Genomic DNA, 19,333 nt, shown 5'->3' on the forward strand with positions numbered 1-19,333 from the left:
ATTTTATATGTGCTCTATGCCAAAAATGCTTCAACTAACTTAGTCACATTTTATTTCGATTATGTATATGCCCCAATATATTCGGATTATGATATAATAAAATTAAAGAAAAAAATAAAATTAAAGAAAAAAAAACTTTTTTAAAAATAAGCTTTTATTATTGGCTAATAAAATTAACTAAAAAGTAAGTTGGTGCATTAAAAGAAATGGATAGAATGAGAAACGTTAGAAATAACTAAGTAAAGATTACGTTACTAATTTAAACAATATTTTACCCTACTAAAAATTTAAACAAAATTCCTATTTAAATTAAATTTAAGAAAAAGGCTTTTCTAAGAACAAGCTTCTATTACTTGTTAATAAAACGAACTAAAAAGTAAAAAATAAAATTTAAGAAAAAAAAACTTTTTTAAAAATAAGCTTTTATTATTGGTTAATAAAATTAACTAACAAGTAAACAATAAATTGACTCTAAAGAAATATAACACTTTATAAGTTCATTGTAAGCTTTAACGATAATTAGGCTTTTTCGTCTGCGACAATAGAATTCTATATTGTACATAATTATATATTTTTAACATTAAAACTTTACACCTAAATTATTAAACCTTACAGTTTATATCACAGTCCTAATTGTTCTAATAAAAGCGTGTTACATTGCGATAGCAAGAAAAGGAGATCCTAAATGTTCTTAATTATACCATCAAAATTCAACACGTTTTTTATTAGAACAATTAGAACTGTGATATAAACTGTAAGGTTTAATAATTTAGGTGTAAAGTTTTAATGTTAAAAATATATAATTATGTACAATATAGAATTCTTTTGTCGCAGACGAAAAAGCCTAATTATCGTTAAAGCTTACAGTGAACTTATAAACTGTTATATTTCTTTAGAGTCAATTTATTGTTTACTTTTTAGTTAATTTTATTAACCAATAATAAAAGCTTATTTTTAAAAAAGTTTTTTTTTCTTTAATTTTATTTCTTATGATCTGCGTTTTGCCTTAAGAAAAATTGACGGGGAAAAATTTCTTGAGTGTCATTATGGAGTTTTCTCATTTCTGGCGATGCCCGTAGTAAGCTTTAAAAAGACAAGGTTACGCAAAATATCATACCTAAATAATTTGTTTGTCAAAAACAATAATAGGCTTGATATTCAAAATTTTCGCTAAATTGGGTATTTTCACTTTATTGTCAATAAAACCAACATTTATTCATGTATTTTCACGAAATAAGGTTTCGATTATTTATAATGATTACAGTTTTTAAGTTTTTAAAACCTTCGATTTTTTATGAATTTTTGAAAAATAAAAACTGTTCGATTTGCAAAAAAAATTTTTTTTTTTTACATTTTTATGTAATCATATAAAAAAATTTTCTTACAAAGACTTGAAGAAAATTTTGCGGTGAATCCACTGATGTTTCTCTCAACGAATTTAGATAAGTAATTTCCAAGATATGATAAAATAAATGGAAAGACCTCTCTGAAAATTCGTGATTTTAGAAAAAGAAAAAAAAAAAAATCGTATCCATAGAATTTTAAATTTTGGGTGTTTTTGTACTTAGGGGGGCATAATACATCGAAATTAAATAGTTAGATTTCAAAGTAATTTCTCTTGTTGACTAGTGTAATTTAAGTTCTAAACTCTTAATAGATTCATTTATCATCTGTTTTTCATTTGTTTTCATCTAATATACAATTTAAATAACTCCATATTTACATAAGTTTATTTACAATTCCAGCATGTAAACAAAAGAATTACTTTAAATTCAAAAGTCTTTCTGGAAATTGTAAAAGTTTCCCTTTTCCTCCACATTCCTGCAATTCCTTGCTTTTGAATTTACGCTTCCCACTGCTGTACGCCTCTGTAAGGCAACCCTTATGATAAGTGTTGAGTGACCATAACATCAATCATTAAATATTAACCACGTCAATTTTTTTGACCACACCAATCACTCACCATGAGGGTTACCTTCATAAACGTCACTTCGAATGACACCAATTAATTTCGCGCATTCAACTCGTCAAGAAGCAAAAGTTTTCAGCAGCTCACATATATATATATAAATACATATATATTAAATTTTCTAAGTTTGTGAACATTTTTATATTCAACAAATAAATTTTAAAAAGAATATATTTAAAGAGTAAAGTTCATCAGTTTCTTGTTTTGGTATTAGAAGCAGTGTATGTGCGAGAAGTCTACGCAATTAATATTGTGTGCTTTACTTAAGTTGCGCTAAAGCGTTTGGGCGATAACCTGCGTCAACTACGACGCAAGAATAAAGATGACCACGATGGTCATCTTACATGGCGACCGTGACGATGGTCGTCTTACATGGCGACCGTGACGATGGTCGTCTTACATGGCGACCGTGGCCATGCCTGCGGCAAAAACTGGCGTCGGGGAAGGAAAAAATTCCCTGCACTACAAAAGCAGCATAATTAAAAATAAAATCTGGAAGAATATGTGCGTGGTGGTTGCGACGATAAAGTGCGTGGTGGTTGTGCCAATATGAAGAAAATTTGTTTGCAAAATTCATAAAATATATGCAAAAAAGAAAATTACTCGAAGTAAGATAATTTCAAAAATTTACGAAAAATTACAAAAAAAATACAAAAATATATAAAATTCCAAAAAAAAAAAATATAAAATTTCAAAAAAAATACAAAAAAAGTTATAAAATTATAAAAAGACTACAAAAAAAAAAAATTCTACAAAATTACAAAAAGTCTACAAAAAATTACAAAATTTCAAAAAGACTACTAACAATTTTTTAATAAAACTTCAAAAATACAAAATCATAAAATTGCAAAACCTACAAAACAAATATAAAATTCGAAAAACTACAAAAAAAAAAGAGTATAAAATTTCAAAACCTACAAAACAAGAAAAAATTCATAAAATTTTCAAAAACCTACAAAAAAAAAGTTATAAATTACAAAAACCAATACAATTTCAAAAAAAATTTTAAATGGTAAATAAAAACCAAATTTAAAACTAAAAGTGGACTTTTACAAAAATTTTGGAACAAAATCCAAAATATACATACATTTAATATACTAAAAAGAATGAAAGTTATTGGAAAATTGTGGTGTTACATACATACATACACATATATGTTAAAATTTTTTGAACTGGCTGTACTATGCCATAACGGTGATGATAAGCACAACCACCAGTGACGCCTTTGCAGAGCACCGTTAATAGCGGTTAATATAACCCCAAGCCATTTACTCATCCACAAAAATTCGAGAAAGCAAAAGAAGCTAAAAGACAGAAGCAAGAACGAGAGGCAAATAGGAAAAGCTTCATTTGGTAACGGCAGCAACGGAAGACAACACCAACAACAACAAATTTCAGCAGCATACAACCAAAGGCAGCAAGCAAAGCAGAAAAAGGTGGTACAGTACCATAATATATACGTATATAAAATTTTAACTTTGTACATACGTAGGTAGTTTGGCTTTCTCAATATATATACATGTGTACTATAAACTTAGCAACAATTTTTCGTAATACACATGTAGCCTTCGCATGTAGCAACACAATTTGACACTTTTGATTATAAACATACTTTTCTTAAACATTTGTTTACTACGCATGTAGCAACATACTTTTTCTACTTTAAAGACAATAACATGTTAAACTAATTAAATTAAGAAATTGAATTTTTCAAATTACTTACATACATAAAACAATTATATTGAAATATAAACATATAAACATTTAAATATCGCCAAAAATTCGAATGCACATTAAATATAATTTCAAATATACGGCCATCACATGCATATTATCACGCATATATTACTATATTCTTTCTTTTTCGAACATTAATATGGAACTGGAATTTTTTTATTTTAAATGCGAACACTGCTTCGTAATAAATACAATCGGAAAAAAAATATTTTTTCAAATTTATACATTTTTTTTTAAAACCTTTTTTTGAAACGCAAATTATACATCAATTCTATATGTATAATACCAAAAATATCAAATCTTTTCGCCAAAATTTTGCGATAGTTATTCAAACCTAATCAATTTTGGAAAATTCTCATTGACTTTAAATATCAACATATACGGGTTACAGTCAATCAGAGTAATGGTGAAAATTTATTTTATCGGTGGAAGCTTACTTTTCTCTTTTTCCAATTATTTCTTCGGAAATTAAGCATCACAGATGTCTAAACATTTACATATTTTTTTTGCAACAAATACAGTGCCATTCAAATAGTTAACAATTCCTTCGAAGCATCACACGAATACAGTGTATTCCAAATATTTCAACATATCTTACATTTGCGACTCTTTTCAAACTGTGCATTATATACAGTGTCTTTCAAATATCCCAACAGTTTTTTCTCTTTGCATTATTAAACGAATACAGTGCGGTTAAAATATTTCAACATTCACTTGCATTTACAAAATAAGTCTTAAATACAGTGCCTTTCGAATATGCGAATCTTTACCATTTACCAATTAACTCATCGATTTTGAATATTTCGAATATTCTCTGATTTTTTTTAAACAAAAAAAAAAATTTTTTAAATTACAAACCACAATTACTGAGCGAATGAATAGTTTCAAATTCATTCTTATATAAACAGTGCCTACAGCGTTAATCTTAACATTTTTCCGAATTTTTTTTATGAAACATTTTTTTTTCTCTGCCACGGAGGTAAACATTTTCAATAAATGTAATAAAGTTTTCAGATGTCAGTTGTCAAATGTCAGATTTTGATTCCAATTTCAAAAATTTACGCTCTAATTTCACTAAAGTTACTAAACGAGTTTTAAATAACCGATCTATCTCAGCGAAAAAATCAATAGAATATGAAGATGCTTTAATTAAAAGCTATAACCAAATCATAATACAAGTAAATTCATATTTTGAAAATCGAGATAAGCCTAGTTCAATAATCGAAAGTTTGTCAAAGTGCAGAGAACAACTCACTAAATGCTTTTCTAGAATTAACTGCAATATAAAAATACCCAAAGATCTTTCTGAATTAATACAAGAAAGCGAATCAAGTTCGGATTTTGACACTGAGGAAGAATTATCCGACGCATCGACAACTTCAGCTTACAAAGCTAGTATTATTAAAAAAAGTCACGTATCTTTTCTTGAGGATTTCCCTGGATTTTCCAATTCACTCCACAATAATAATTTAGACACAATTAGCGAAGAACAACCAACAATGGCGACTTCAGAGCAAAAGAAAACTTTTATTACTATGTGTGCATCCATAATTAGAGAAAACTACAGCGGCGATCCGCTTTCACTTGCATCCTTTATAGATAAAATAGTTTTGATAGAAGATTTGATGGAAGAAAATTTGACAAATACTTTCATTTCGTTTATAAAATCCAAGTTAGAAGGGAAAGCGCGTGAGGCAATTCCAAATGAAGTAACAACAATTCAACAAATAAAAGATGCATTAAAAGGTAGAATAAAACCTGACAACTCAAAAGTTGTTGCAGGAAAAATTGCATCGTTAAAAGTTTTTAATAACAATCATACTGAATTCGCTAAACGTGTTGAGGAACTCTCCGATGCTTTAGAACGATCATTAGTTATAGAAGGAATGACTCAGGAAAAAGCGCACGAAATGGCAGTCGAACAAACCGTCAACGTTTGTCGGCTTAACACTCGCTCAGACCTAGTAAAATCAATTTTAGCGTCAACTACGTTTACTGATTCTAAGGATGTAGTTGCGAAAATGATCGTAGAACAAAATAACCAAACAAGTGAAAGGCAGGTACTAGCGTTTAGATCACGTTATAACAGGCAAAATAATAGTTTTCGAGGTAACTTCAGATCAAATCAATATAATAGGAACAACTTTTCGAGGTACAACAACAATTTTAACAGAAACAACAATAGCAATTATAGGCATAATAACAACAATAATTATGGCTCGCGAAATAATGGTAATTTTCGAAATAATAGCAGGCCCGTAAACAGAAACAACAGCAATAACAACAGTAACAACAACAATCGACGTTCAAATACTACAAATAATGCTAGTGTACGCACTTTAAACGCCAACGGCCCTCAGGAGCGAACACTGGGGGACCAGAATCTGAATTAAATAACGTCTTTCAAAATAAATCAATTTATTGTTTAAACCTGAACTACTCAGATTTTATCGAACTGAATTGCAATGACTCTTTTAAAACATGCACTTTCTTAGTAGATACACAGGCTGACATATCAATTATAAAACTTTCAAGTTTAAAACAAAATGTTTCTATAAATAACAACAATATTATAAATATAACGGGTGTTACGACAGATACAGTTTCAACATTGGGTACCATTAAAACAGAACTTTTTTATTCAAATTTTTCAATTCCACATACTTTAAATATAGTAGATGACAAATTCAATATACCGTCAGATGGTATTTTAGGCAAAGACTTTTTGAAAAAATACAATTGCATCATAGACTATGCAAACGAGAGCATAACTATTGGCATTGGCAAAAATATTCATAAAATTTCAATTTTACATAATACAACCGATAATACATTGATAATTCCTCCTAGATGCGAAGTTTATCGCTTATTTAAGCTGAAAAAATCTAAACATCCAGTTTTCATAGACGCACAGGAAATTTGTAGTGGTGTGTTCACCGCAAAGTGTATTGTTGACACCAACAATCCGATAATAAAGGTATTAAACGTCACTGACGAGGTAAAATACGTAAGAAATTGTAACATAGTTACGGATGAAATCACCAACTATAACGTGTATAAAATCAATGATCTTTCAAAAGATTCGAAAAGGTCAGAGGAATTAAAATCAATTTTAGAAAAACAAATGCCAAACTATGCCAAACCAAAACTTCTCGATTTATGTCTAAAATATGATGATATTTTTGCACTAAAGACCGATCGTATGACACTTAACAACTTTTATGAACAGAAATTACGATTGACAGATACAAATCCTGTTTACATAAAAAACTACCGTTTACCATATTGTCAGAGAGAGGAAATTAATAAACAAGTTGATAATTTATTGCAAAACGATCTTATAGAACACAGCTATTCCAACTATAATAGTCCATTGATACTTGTGCCAAAGAAAAACCCAAATGGACAGAAATCCTACAGGATGTGTGTTGACTTTAGAGCCGTAAACAAAAAATTGATAGCAGACAAATTCCCACTTGCACGAATAGACGATATTCTTGATAATCTAGGCAGAGCCAAATATTTTTCTACATTGGATCTGTATTCAGGTTTTCACCAAATCCCATTAAATAAAGATTCTAGAGACATCACTTCATTCAGCACTGATCGCGGTGCTTTTCGATGGAAAGTTTTACCATTTGGTTTAAACGTAGCTCCGAATTCATTCTCAAGAATGATGTCAATTGCCTTTTCAGGAATTTCTCCAAACCAAGCCTTTTTATATGTCGATGATCTTATAGTCATTGGGTGCAGCGAAGCTCACCATCTTAAAAATTTAGAACAAGTCTTTCAAACATGCAAAAAATTTAATTTGCGTCTAAATCCCGAAAAATGCAACTTCATGCGTTCAGAAGTCACTTTCCTAGGACACAAATGTTCGTCAAAAGGTCTACTTCCAGACGATTCCAAAATAATTGCAATAAAGAAATATCCGAAACCTTCCGATAAAGATGCAGTAAGACGATTCGTGGCATTCGCCAATTATTACAGAAGGTTTATACCAAATTTTGCTTCCATAGCAGCACCTTTAAATAAACTTAGCAGGAAAAGAGTGGAATTTAAATGGGATCAATCATGTGATATAGCATTTGAAAAACTTCGAAAATCTTTAATTTCTCCTCAAATTCTCCAATACCCAGACTTCAAAAAGGAATTTATAATTACTGTCGACGCTTCAAAAATTGGTTGTGGTGCCATTTTAAGCCAAAATAAAGATGGCATTGACTTACCAATTTGTTTCGCGTCCAAATCATTTAATAATTCAGAACAAAAGAAATCAATAATTGAGTTAGAGCTTTTAGCTATATTTTTTGCAATAAAACAGTTCAGACCATACATATATGGCACACACTTTACAGTCAAGTCCGATCATCGTCCATTAGTTTACTTGTTCAATATGAAAGATCCCTCTTCAAAACTTTCACGTATCAGACTTGAACTGGCAGAGTACAACTTCACTATTGAATACATAAAAGGTAAAACGAACGTAGGAGCAGATGCACTCTCTCGCATCACAATAGAAGAAATAAAAAATTCAGGAACATCAATCTTAGCAGTACAGACAAGATCACAGACAAAACAAGAACAATTAATGCAACAAGAAATACTCAAAGAAGAAAAAGTAAAAGAAAACATAAAATTACAAGTTTATGATAATTTTTCAAACAAATTTTCAAAGAAAATACCCAGAGTAAAATCACAAATAAATTATGATAAAAGTGGTAAAATTACGAATTTTGAATTAAATGCGCATCTAAAACACAAAAAGATTGAGTTAATTAAGGTTGCGTGTGCTAACAAAATAATACATTTAGATGAATTACTTTTGAAGCTACAAAAAGAAGCTGGCAAGCGCAATATTAATATAATTGAATTGCAAAAAAATGATAATCTTTTTAAATATTTTTCGATATCAGATCTGAAAACCACTGGGAATAAAATTTTAAAACATTTAGAAATCGTCCTAACCGAACCCGTAGAAACTGTGACAGACGAAGACAAAAAACAACAATTAATAACAATTTACCATACCGACCCAATTTTAGGAGGACATTTCGGTAGCAAAAAAGTTTATGCAAAACTCAGAACCAAATATTATTGGAAAGGCATGACGCGCGATATAGCGAAATTTGTTAAAAACTGCGAAAAATGTCTTTTGAATAAGGTTAAGCCAAAAACAAAAGAAAATTTAGTCCTAACCGAAACACCATGTAAGCCATTCGACATTGTTGTCATTGACACTATAGGACCTCTACCTCAATCCGATAATGGTAACAAGTTCGCTGTCACCATTATATGCGATCTCAGCAAATACTTAGTAACGATTGCGATACCTGACAAAAGTGCAAAAACGGTCGCATCAGCTATTTTTGAAAATTTCATACTAATATATGGCATTATGAAGACGATTAAAACTGATTTAGGTACCGAATACAAAAATGAAATTTTTTCAGAGTTAACAAAACTATTAAAAATAGAACATAAATTTTCCACAGCGTACCATCATGAAACCCTTGGCACAGTAGAGCGAAATCACAGAGTTTTCAATGAATATTTAAGATCTTTTCTAAATCCCAATTTTTCCGACTGGGATGTTTACTTGAAATATTTCACTTTTCTTCATAACACAACAACAAACACAGTATTCGATAATAAATTCTCACCATATGAATTAGTATTTGGCAAAGCAGCTAATTTACCAAAAGAACTGCAAACCGATAAAATAGACCCGATTTATAACATAGAAAACTATTCGAAAGAAGTTAAATTTCGTTTTCAAAAAACTCACGAAATAGCGAATAAAACAGTTACAGAACACAAATTAAAAAATCAAACCGGATATAACAAAAGTTCACAACCAATATCTGTCAAGGTATTTGACAAGGTATTGCTTGAAAAAGAACCCCGCGACAAGCATAGTAGTATCTATATTGGTCCGTATACCGTAATAGGTATTGACGGCGTAAACGTCACGTTAATTGATGACGAAACGAAAAAGAAAAAAATAGTACATAAAAATAGAATAAGAAAAATTAATTAAATTAAATTTTTAAATTCAAGATTATTTAAAGTTAATCTCTATTGTTAAATTAGAAATAAAATGTTTTTCTTCCAAACCTGAAAAAAAGACAATGAATTCAAATAAATTTAAACAATCATTAAAAATTAAGAACTTAATTCATACAGTAGAATTAAAACACAAAAAAATTGTTTTTAATTATAAAAATTAAATTTAAGTCCTACTTTAGAATTAGACTTTAGAATTTCATTTTTAATTTAGATCTAAACATAGATGTAGATTTAAATTTAGTTTAACAGTCTTAAACTTTTATTAAGATAAAATACATCACGTTTGGGACAGAAGAATTTGGCCAATTCTTCTTTTCCAAAGGGGGATGATGTAAGGCAACCCTTATGATAAGTGTTGAGTGACCATAACATCAATCATTAAATATTAACCACGTCAATTTTTTTGACCACACCAATCACTCACCATGAGGGTTACCTTCATAAACGTCACTTCGAATGACACCAATTAATTTCGCGCATTCAACTCGTCAAGAAGCAAAAGTTTTCAGCAGCTCACATATATATATATAAATACATATATATTAAATTTTCTAAGTTTGTGAACATTTTTATATTCAACAAATAAATTTTAAAAAGAATATATTTAAAGAGTAAAGTTCATCAGTTTCTTGTTTTGGTATTAGAAGCAGTGTATGTGCGAGAAGTCTACGCAATTAATATTGTGTGCTTTACTTAAGTTGCGCTAAAGCGTTTGGGCGATAACCTGCGTCAACTACGACGCAAGAATAAAGATGACCACGATGGTCATCTTACACCTCCGTATAAATTATTTCCTGTTTTCCCTTCAATGAAGAAAACTTTCTAATTGAAATTTCATTGCGGCTTATGCAAATTAGGTTTAATATCCGCAAATTGTATCGGAATTGTAATTGAATTTCAAATTAAGTTGTAAGTGAAAGTGAAAAATATGACAATAGGCAAAACGATGAAAGGAAGAATACTTCTGAAGCTTTTTATTTTCGATTTTTTTTACAAATTCGCTTAGTTTAGAAATATACATATTTTAACATATTAATAATATTTTCAATTTTATTTCCTAATTGAGACATATATTTATTACTAGCAACTAGAAATAATGAGTTAAAATATCACTACTTATGTGGTAATCATAACAAATTAAGATTACATTACAATTATTTTTGTAATACATATACATATACATACGTATGTTATGTTTAATTGGTAAATATGTATTAGTTACCATTTTCTAAATTTAATACCAATTTCACACAGAATAATTCTTTTAATGAAATAACTAATGTGTCCTTTTTACACAGTGCCAAATGCTTCATTAACGAACATCCGCCGTCAACTGCAAAAAATATTACGTTAAAAAAAAAAACTTGGCATTGTCATAGCATGTTGTCCATGTCATATAGAGCACAGTCTTTTGAATGATACTTCCATGGAACTGCGGTCTGGTGGAAGGCGGTAGACAAAAAAGGTTTGAAAGGTGTAAAGGCTAGCATGCCTCGGTACGTCAGGCGCAGTGAGTAGCGCTTTTCAGGGAGGATTAAAAGCAATTATTGACTCGATGCCTCTACAAGCGCTCGTGCAGGGACTAGCCGCTAAAGGTGCTCTAGGACTAAGAAAATACAACTTGTGGTAATCAACCGAATATATGCACACGAAAATATACGATGGCATAACATGGGGACCATTAAACTGAATCACAACAGACCTAACGTCCGACATCGATCATATCACGCCTGTTTTTTACTTACAGGTGCAGAACATAAGATATCTTCAAAAGAGGAATGATTGGAAGGCTTAAACAGTAGTAGTAGTTACAATCTACTCAAAGGATCTGCAGGTAAATAAATTTTATCGCCTTCCTGGCTCAATCAGTGTCTTCCAGGTGGAGGTCTGTGTCATAAAGAGAGCAGCCAGACACTTCCACGATAGTACCATCCCAGACATCAATGTAACGATCTTTGTCCACAGCCAGGCCAGCATTCAACGTGATATTTTCGGATATCGTGCAGATTGGGTGAGCCTCGCTGGCATCCATAAAGCACCTAAATGTCTCCCTTTGCTGGAACCCGGGGATATTGAAGGGAATGAAGTTGCAGATGAGGTGACCAGGGAAGGATCCGAAATGTACAAGAGCGAGGCGGACAGTTCCGTACTACCAACGCTGGGTTAACTCTGGAAGAAAATTTAGGAATATGAGATAATAGTTACGGATCCGCTGTGGACCAAACAGGATTATTGCGATTAATGATTAAGTTTGTCAGAGAAAGTGCTTCGTTGAGCGCAACTAGGATGCTATCTTGTTTGGGCGAATATGTCGCCACCCAGCACTCACTGAGGGCATTCACAATGGATATAAATGTCTCCATGTGGAATTATTTTTTGGGTTTTGAGTCTAATGAGCACAGAAGCTTTGTTCGCATACGCTAAGTTTTCCCTCTTCTACTTCTTTATGTTTCTATTTCACTGTGGTGTGTTGCCATGTGATTTCATTGTTCCGTTATTTCATTCTTGTTTTTCCAAATCCGTTAGTGTATAATTTTCGTTATCTTGGATTTTTAAAGTACAAAATAATGTTTAGATTTAATTCACACAGACCCCTGTTGGTAGTGCAACTGCTTTTTCTAACTCCAGATCAGGGAAGCATTGCATCTCCCAACTCAGCCAAACTGCCCGGGTGTAGCCCAGGAGCCAACCTTAAGGCCCATTTATATTTCCAGCTCTGCCAAATAACCCCGAATGCAATGTAGTTTTGTTGAGGACGGCACGTCTTCTAAGACAAAAAGACAGGAACGGAATGAAAGTGAAAGTTCGAGCGATTCCCATGCAAAGCATCTTAACCTAACCTAACCTACAAGAAAAAAGTTAAAAATAAAATCAACCGTTTTCTCTTACTTTGGATGTAGTCCAAATATAACGAGTTCGCGACTACTCAAAGTTGTTGCCCATAATCAATTATGTGCCTAATTTTTAAGAAGTCATCTTTTGCTGCAAACTCTGCAGATGTAAATTTATTTTTATTTTTTTAGTATTTTTCTATTTTTCTTAAATTTTTGAAAATAATTAATATCTAATTGTCATTAATTCACAATGAAATCTGAAACACAAAGAAAGACCGATTCGATTTTTAGTTCATTAGGCATTTAATAAATCAATAACCTAATAATTAAGAATTTCAATTTTAGTTTAGATTTAGTTTAATAAGATATTTAATTTAGAAAACTTGACTAATTATTTCATTAACCCTCTGTGTGAAATCGGTATTAAACTTTTTAAAATTTGCTTTCTTGCGGTCGCACGTGTCGTATGAGTATTTTTTGAGCATTTTGTATTTTTTATTTTTGATTTGTCTGCTGCTTAAATGCCTTGCCGCCTACATATACATACGTATATTAATAAAAACACAAATATATAAATAACTAAATTTTTTTTATAATAATGAACACTATATACCGTCGTGTATACATAATAAATCAAATCAACTAAAGGGCCCATTACTGATACTTAGCATAGACTTGACTTGACATGAAAACTGTCACTTACAGTTCTGTTAAATGAACATTGCATGTTACTGATTACTCAAAACTTGGCAACACTTAACTTGACTTAGAAGTCTGTTGAATTTTGATTTTCTATATAAGTTCTAAGTGACGTTTACATTTTGAGATGTCATTTGTTTGTTTCCATTTCATTTTGCATTTTGTCATACAATTTGACATTTATTGATTATGATGACAGATTGTATGCGCTAAGGGGAGTATAGTCGTGGCTAAGTTGCCAAGTTTACGCCAAGTCAAGTCAAGTCTATGCTAAGTATCAGTAATGGGCCCTTAAATGCCAAGCGACTCAACGTCGCGCAATCAGCCAAGCGCCACCACTGCGTATACGCAATTTTCCATCAAGAAATCACTAATTTACATAAATGGCGCGTATTTGATTGTACAACATCAAATTAGAATGCTTGCGATGAAATTATGCGTGCAAATAATGGTTACAAATAAATCACAAAAAAGAAATTTTGACAAAACTTATGCAAAGATATACAGAAGATCTGAAAAAAAAACTTCTTTAATTTATTTACGCAGATTTTTGTTCAAAAAAATTATATACTTAGGTTGTAACAAAAGTGCATGCCAACAACATTAAAGTACCAACACTCGAGAATTCTCTGAATATTTGTAATTTAATAATTTTTCTTTATATTACTTTTTCACTCAACTAAAAAAAAATCGTATTTTCTCTCCACACATTTGTCATTTATTCGAATTCATCGTTCCTCTCGTCGAAATCAGTCAATCAACTAAAACACCATTACACCGCTTGCACCTCACAAACGAAATATGTTTCAAAACTACATGGAGAATCATTCCATTTTAGTCCTTTACCATCACGATTCCACAGTTCCATACAATTCTCTTCTTCACCATTCTCATAGCGGAAATTATTCGGTTCACCAGCATTCCAATTCGTAAATGTAATTGGACGTCCATTGGCCATCCAAAAGTAGTTGCCTTCATCAGCCAAATCGGTACCAGATGTCCAAAAATGTTCATGCCCCAAGCCTTCTGGGTTCACAAATTTATTTGATTTTTTTTGGCGCGCACATGAAAAAGTAGAAAGCATAAATATTAATAATAATTTATTTTATATGTAAACTTGTACGAAATGTAAAATGTGGTCAAATGTGTGGTTTGGGCTATGTGTAAAAGGAAGCGATAAAAGCGTCTCAAGCTGCTAGCGTGAAAGTTGCAAAATTAGGTGTTTCGTGCCTCTTGGCTTAAAAGCACAAACATGCTGTACGATTTACGTCGAGCCAAGCAAAACATTGTACATTCATACCTTGGTTTAAGCCATAGCTCCCAAAATTTGTCGCAAACTATATTTATAAAAAATCTCAGTGAGTCGTGTACAGTTATGGCCAGAGAAATAGCACACTACTTTTGAGAGAAAAAATTTTTATTATCTCTTTATACAATAGTTGCAGTCGCGTCCCCTGGAAAGAAGTCGAATATGTGTGTTACTTTTTTAACCCCGATTATTGGATCCGGTTACAATTTTTGAACCTGCTTCTTTTCCTGAACAGGTAAATTTTTAGTGACTTCTTTCTTAACCTCTGTTTTATCTGGAACGGTTGCTTTCTCTTACCTGTCCTGATGTATGGCTCGAAATCATGGACATCGTCGAGAGAAGATGAGATGGCTTTTGGAGTGTTCAGAAAAAAAATTTCCGCGTATTCATGGTCCTGTCCGTCATGCCAACGGAGAGTGTCGAAGTAAGTGTAGTAATGAGCTGTTTGAGCTTTACGTAGATATGATGATTGTGCAAAAACAAAAAGGCTTCACTGGCTTGGTCATGTTATGCGTGTGGGTGAAGACGCTCCTGTCAAGAAAGTAATTCAGTCGACCCCGCAGTTAGGAAACAGAGGAAAGAGGAGACCTAAGTTATCGCGAAACAGGGATAGCTGCTGTGACTTGTTACTAAACGACCAAAATCGCTTAGACGATTAAGCGCCAATTAATGAATGAATGAATGGATACTGTACGAAATACCTTTTTGAATCGATTATTTTTTTGATTTGGATACTTTTTCGGGTACGGTTCCGTTTTTGGATGCGGCAATATTTGAATCCGGTTACTGTTTTTTACCGGTTACTTTTTGGATTTCGATATCTTTTTGGATCCGATTTTGCTTTTGGATGAGGCTACATTTTTGGGTTCGGTTACTTTTTTGCATCCTGTTGCTTTTTCTTAACCGTTTACTTTTCCAGCCGGTTACTTTTTCGATTTGGATACCCCTTTGGATCCAGTTCCGTTTTTGGATACGGCTACGTTTTGGGATCCGGATACTTTTTCTTAACCGTTTACTTTTTCAACCGGTTCTTTTGCGATTTGGATACCCCTTTGGATCCGGTTCCGTTTTTGGATAGGGCTACATTTTTGGATCCGGTTACTTTTTTTTAACTGTTTACTTTTTCTGACAAGTTTCTTTTTCGGAACCGGTTACTTTTTCTAAACCAGTTACTTTTTCGGAACTGGTAATCTTTTTGAATCGGTTAATTTTTTGATTTGGATACTTTTTCGGGTCTGATTCCGTTTTTGGATACGCAAAATTTGAATCCGGTTACTGTTTTGAACCTGTTACTTTTTGGATTTGGATACATTTTTGGATCCGATTCTGCTTTTTGGATACATTTTTGAATCCGGTTACTTTTTGCACCCTTTTACTTTTTCTTAACCGTTTACTTTTTCAACCGGTTACTTTTTCGATTTGTATACCCCTTTGGATCCGGTTCCGTTTTTGGATAGGGCTACATTTTTGAATCCCGTTACTTTTTCTTAACCGTTTACTTTTTCTGACAGGTTTCTTTTTCGGAACCGGTTACTTTTTCTAAACCAGTTACTTTTTCGGAACTGGCAACCTTTTTGAATCGGTTAATTTTTTGATTTGGAGACTTTTTCGGGTCTGATTCCGTTTTTGGATACGCCAAACTTGAATCCGGTTACTGTTTTGAACCTGTTACTTTTTGGATTTGGATACATTTTTGGATCCGATTCTGCTTTTTGTTTACATTTTTGAATCTGGTTACTTTTTGCATCCTTTTACTTTTTCTTAACCGTTTACTTTTCCAACGGGTTACTTTTGCGATTGGATACCCCTTTGGATTTGGTTATTATTGAGCCCAATTTGTTTGGAAGTGTTTTGTTCATATCTGCCTAAAACTCGCACAGCTGTTTGTTAAACTTCCTTCATGCGCCCTTACCATCACATGAAGAGTAATAGCAACCCATCCATTGCATCTGTAAAAGCTTCTGTTTTGCGCTAGGGAGATAATAGGTGCTGGTCGACCAGTTGATTTTGGATCCTTAGCAAAACATCATCCCACGAACCTTCCCTTCTAACATCGACCCATCCGTAAACCAGTGCACCAGTCTACTACCACAGTTGATCCCCTTCGCTCATTTCTCTGCTGACGAAACGAACATAATGAAGATTGCACTGGCACACAGAAAAATAATTTCTCTCTAGATTAAGGTCCAAGTTGAAAATAATGCTTATGTGTCCGAAGTCTGGCAGACATATCCCACATTATGACGTTTTCACAAGGCGTAAAGGTGGCCGTTACTCTAAAACATCGGCGTACAATAAAGCGCTCTCCGTTACGACATTCGTCCTCTCTCAATCCTTTTTGATTCATCAAAAACAACTTCGTACGTTTGATAAGGGGCTGCTGTATAAAATATATGAGCTTCTGCAGGGGGCTGTTCTATATACTCTTAAAATAATTTTAAATGAGGCTCTTCTACAGGTTCTGTTCTCTACGCTATTTATGTAAGCCAATGTCCGCTAGGAAATCGAAAATGCGTTGGGTATCAATATCTTGTAGACGCACTTTTTGCCACTTTTTATCCTATTTCTGCAGTTGCGAAAGCATTCATCAGTAAGGAGTACAATGCGTTCTTCGCGTACTGTCATCAAAACGTGCCCCACTACTAGCTCAACCATTAGGCAGAGCGACAGCTGTTTCAAACGGATGATCCGTATAGTTGTATTACTGCTAAGCCCAGATCTTCCTCGCCGCACTACAAGTGATGCCTCGCCTTTACCTGTTTAATAAAGATACAACCTAGCTTGTGCTTAGAAGTTGATAACCAAACGAGGTGTATGTCCAGCACAGTTTCCAGAAATAGATATGTGTTCGGGGGACACTCGAATCACCTCCAGTGTACAAAGCATAAAGAAATCGAATCGTTAGATTGAGGAAGGCGCTCGAAAAAAAGAACACTGCCGATTGCAGAATGTCGAAACCAATTTGACTCCAAAGTAAAGACTCCATTTCATCTTAATCTGAAATTATTCCCCAACACCAAGTCTCATAAAATGTTTCATGTGCTAATTCTTTGTCCATAACAGTACATTCTTCACTACCTGCCCATTCGAGGGTCACAAATAATTCGCGCAAAACGTTTGTGCAGAGTAAACGGAGGCACGACATATTAAAAGTGTAAATGAAATGCATAACACAACAGAAAAACAACAAAAAAGAAAAATTCAAAATATTTCCTCATAATGAAATAAAGTTAAAGCTAAGTAACTACTCATAGTTTCTTCTCCCAAGCTTACACTTTGGTATGATTGCATGCGCGAGTATTCGATTTGGTGGACGACATGCAAAAAACCATAAAACATCAACAGGCATAGCTCGTTGACCTGCTTGTACTTTCAATTGTAACAGCAAAATGAAGAAGAAAAAACGAAATAAATATTATACAAATACAATATTTTATTTTCAATTTTTCCGGGTATTATGTTTGGTTAAAGTGGTGCATTGACCATTACCGTCACCAAGGCTCTTTGCACTCAACACTTTAAGCCGCGAAGTCTTAAATCGCCATTCACTTGTACCTTTCTTTTACTTCTTTAGTACCAACTTATGCATTTTATATAATATTATGTAAGTTAATATGGACATAGCACGGCATAGCTTTTGTAATATGCAAACAATGCACTGACTTCACCTGGCAACATAAACCGCAGTTTAATGATTTTTATTTGTTTTTGTTATTGTTTTTTGTAGGAAGGCTAAGCGCATTATTTGCTGAACGAGCTGAAGGCGTTATAAATGAGCTCATGAACGCCATGAATGAGATGCTTCAGTTTGTCGACTCAAGATGTTTGTTAAGAAACTAGAGCATTGACTTTTTGAACTTAGTGTTATAAATCATAAAATATTAATCATTTGGCGAGTATTTGAGTTTGATATTTTTCAAGCTGCGGTACTGGTCCAAATTAATAATATACGTCTAGGGGAACTTGTATGTTTATTTTAATGGAACATACTTCGGGAGAAAGGAAGTAAGCAATACGCAAATACGTTTACCAAAACCTGCCGATGGTTGGAAGGTGCAAAATAATTTTAATTGGTTCCAGCTGAATTCGGAGGTAACCTTTTTAGCAAATTTCTGCTCGGATTAAAAATTTTACAAACTTGTAGATTTACCAAAAAGGAGCAATAGATTTGAAAAATGTGCGCCAAAAGGGTTCTTGGACAAATCTTTTGCAGTTGGGTTTCGTGTCTACCGTAAACTTTATAAAAGTTTGGAAAAACCGGTGAGAACACGCCCCTAAGAAATATAATAATAATTTTGGAAAAAATCAGAATCTGGTTGCCTCAAACTACTGATATTTGAGTGATGTACTTTATATATTACAATCTGTCTAGAATTTCGAAAAAGTAGGCTGTGCCACACCCCTTTTTATGAAAAATTTAAATAAGCTATATCTCACCAATTATTTGAAGTGGGTATCTGATATTTATGAGGGAATTGAAATGGGAAAGCAAAAGGAGACAGGAGTGGTAGTGGAAGTGAGAGAGGGAGTAGAAATGGGAGTTGGAGAGGGAGTAGGAGTGGGTATGGGTGTGGGAGTGGAACTGGGAGTGAGAGCGGAACTTGAAGTGGGAGGGAAGCTGGATGCAAAAGAGAGAGTGAGAGTGGCAGTGAATGGTCAAAATGGTAATGGAAAATAAGAGTATGTTTGGGAGGGAGAGAGAGGGAATAAGGGGAT

General features: G+C 32.8%; 1 protein-coding gene across 11 annotated transcripts in view; it reads right to left on the reverse strand.

Moving 5' to 3' along the window:
- Nucleotides 1-10,769: 10,769 nt before the first annotated feature.
- The window catches only part of tfc (triforce), a 207,739-nt gene continuing 199,175 nt past the window's right edge, over nt 10,770-19,333 (reverse strand). For 10 of the 11 annotated variants that reach the window (XM_067790192.1, XM_067790188.1, XM_067790191.1 and 7 more), the window contains exon 6: nt 10,770-14,334. In XM_067790192.1, coding sequence (XP_067646293.1) covers nt 14,081-14,334 — 254 coding nt within the window. In that variant the 3' untranslated portion in view covers nt 10,770-14,080. The remainder of the gene's footprint in view (nt 14,335-19,333) is intronic. The other variant, XM_067790182.1, reaches the window with a different exon arrangement.

Source organism: Eurosta solidaginis, chromosome 5 (genome assembly GCF_040869045.1).
Source record: "Eurosta solidaginis isolate ZX-2024a chromosome 5, ASM4086904v1, whole genome shotgun sequence".
NCBI classification, from domain to species: domain Eukaryota; kingdom Metazoa; phylum Arthropoda; class Insecta; order Diptera; family Tephritidae; genus Eurosta; species Eurosta solidaginis.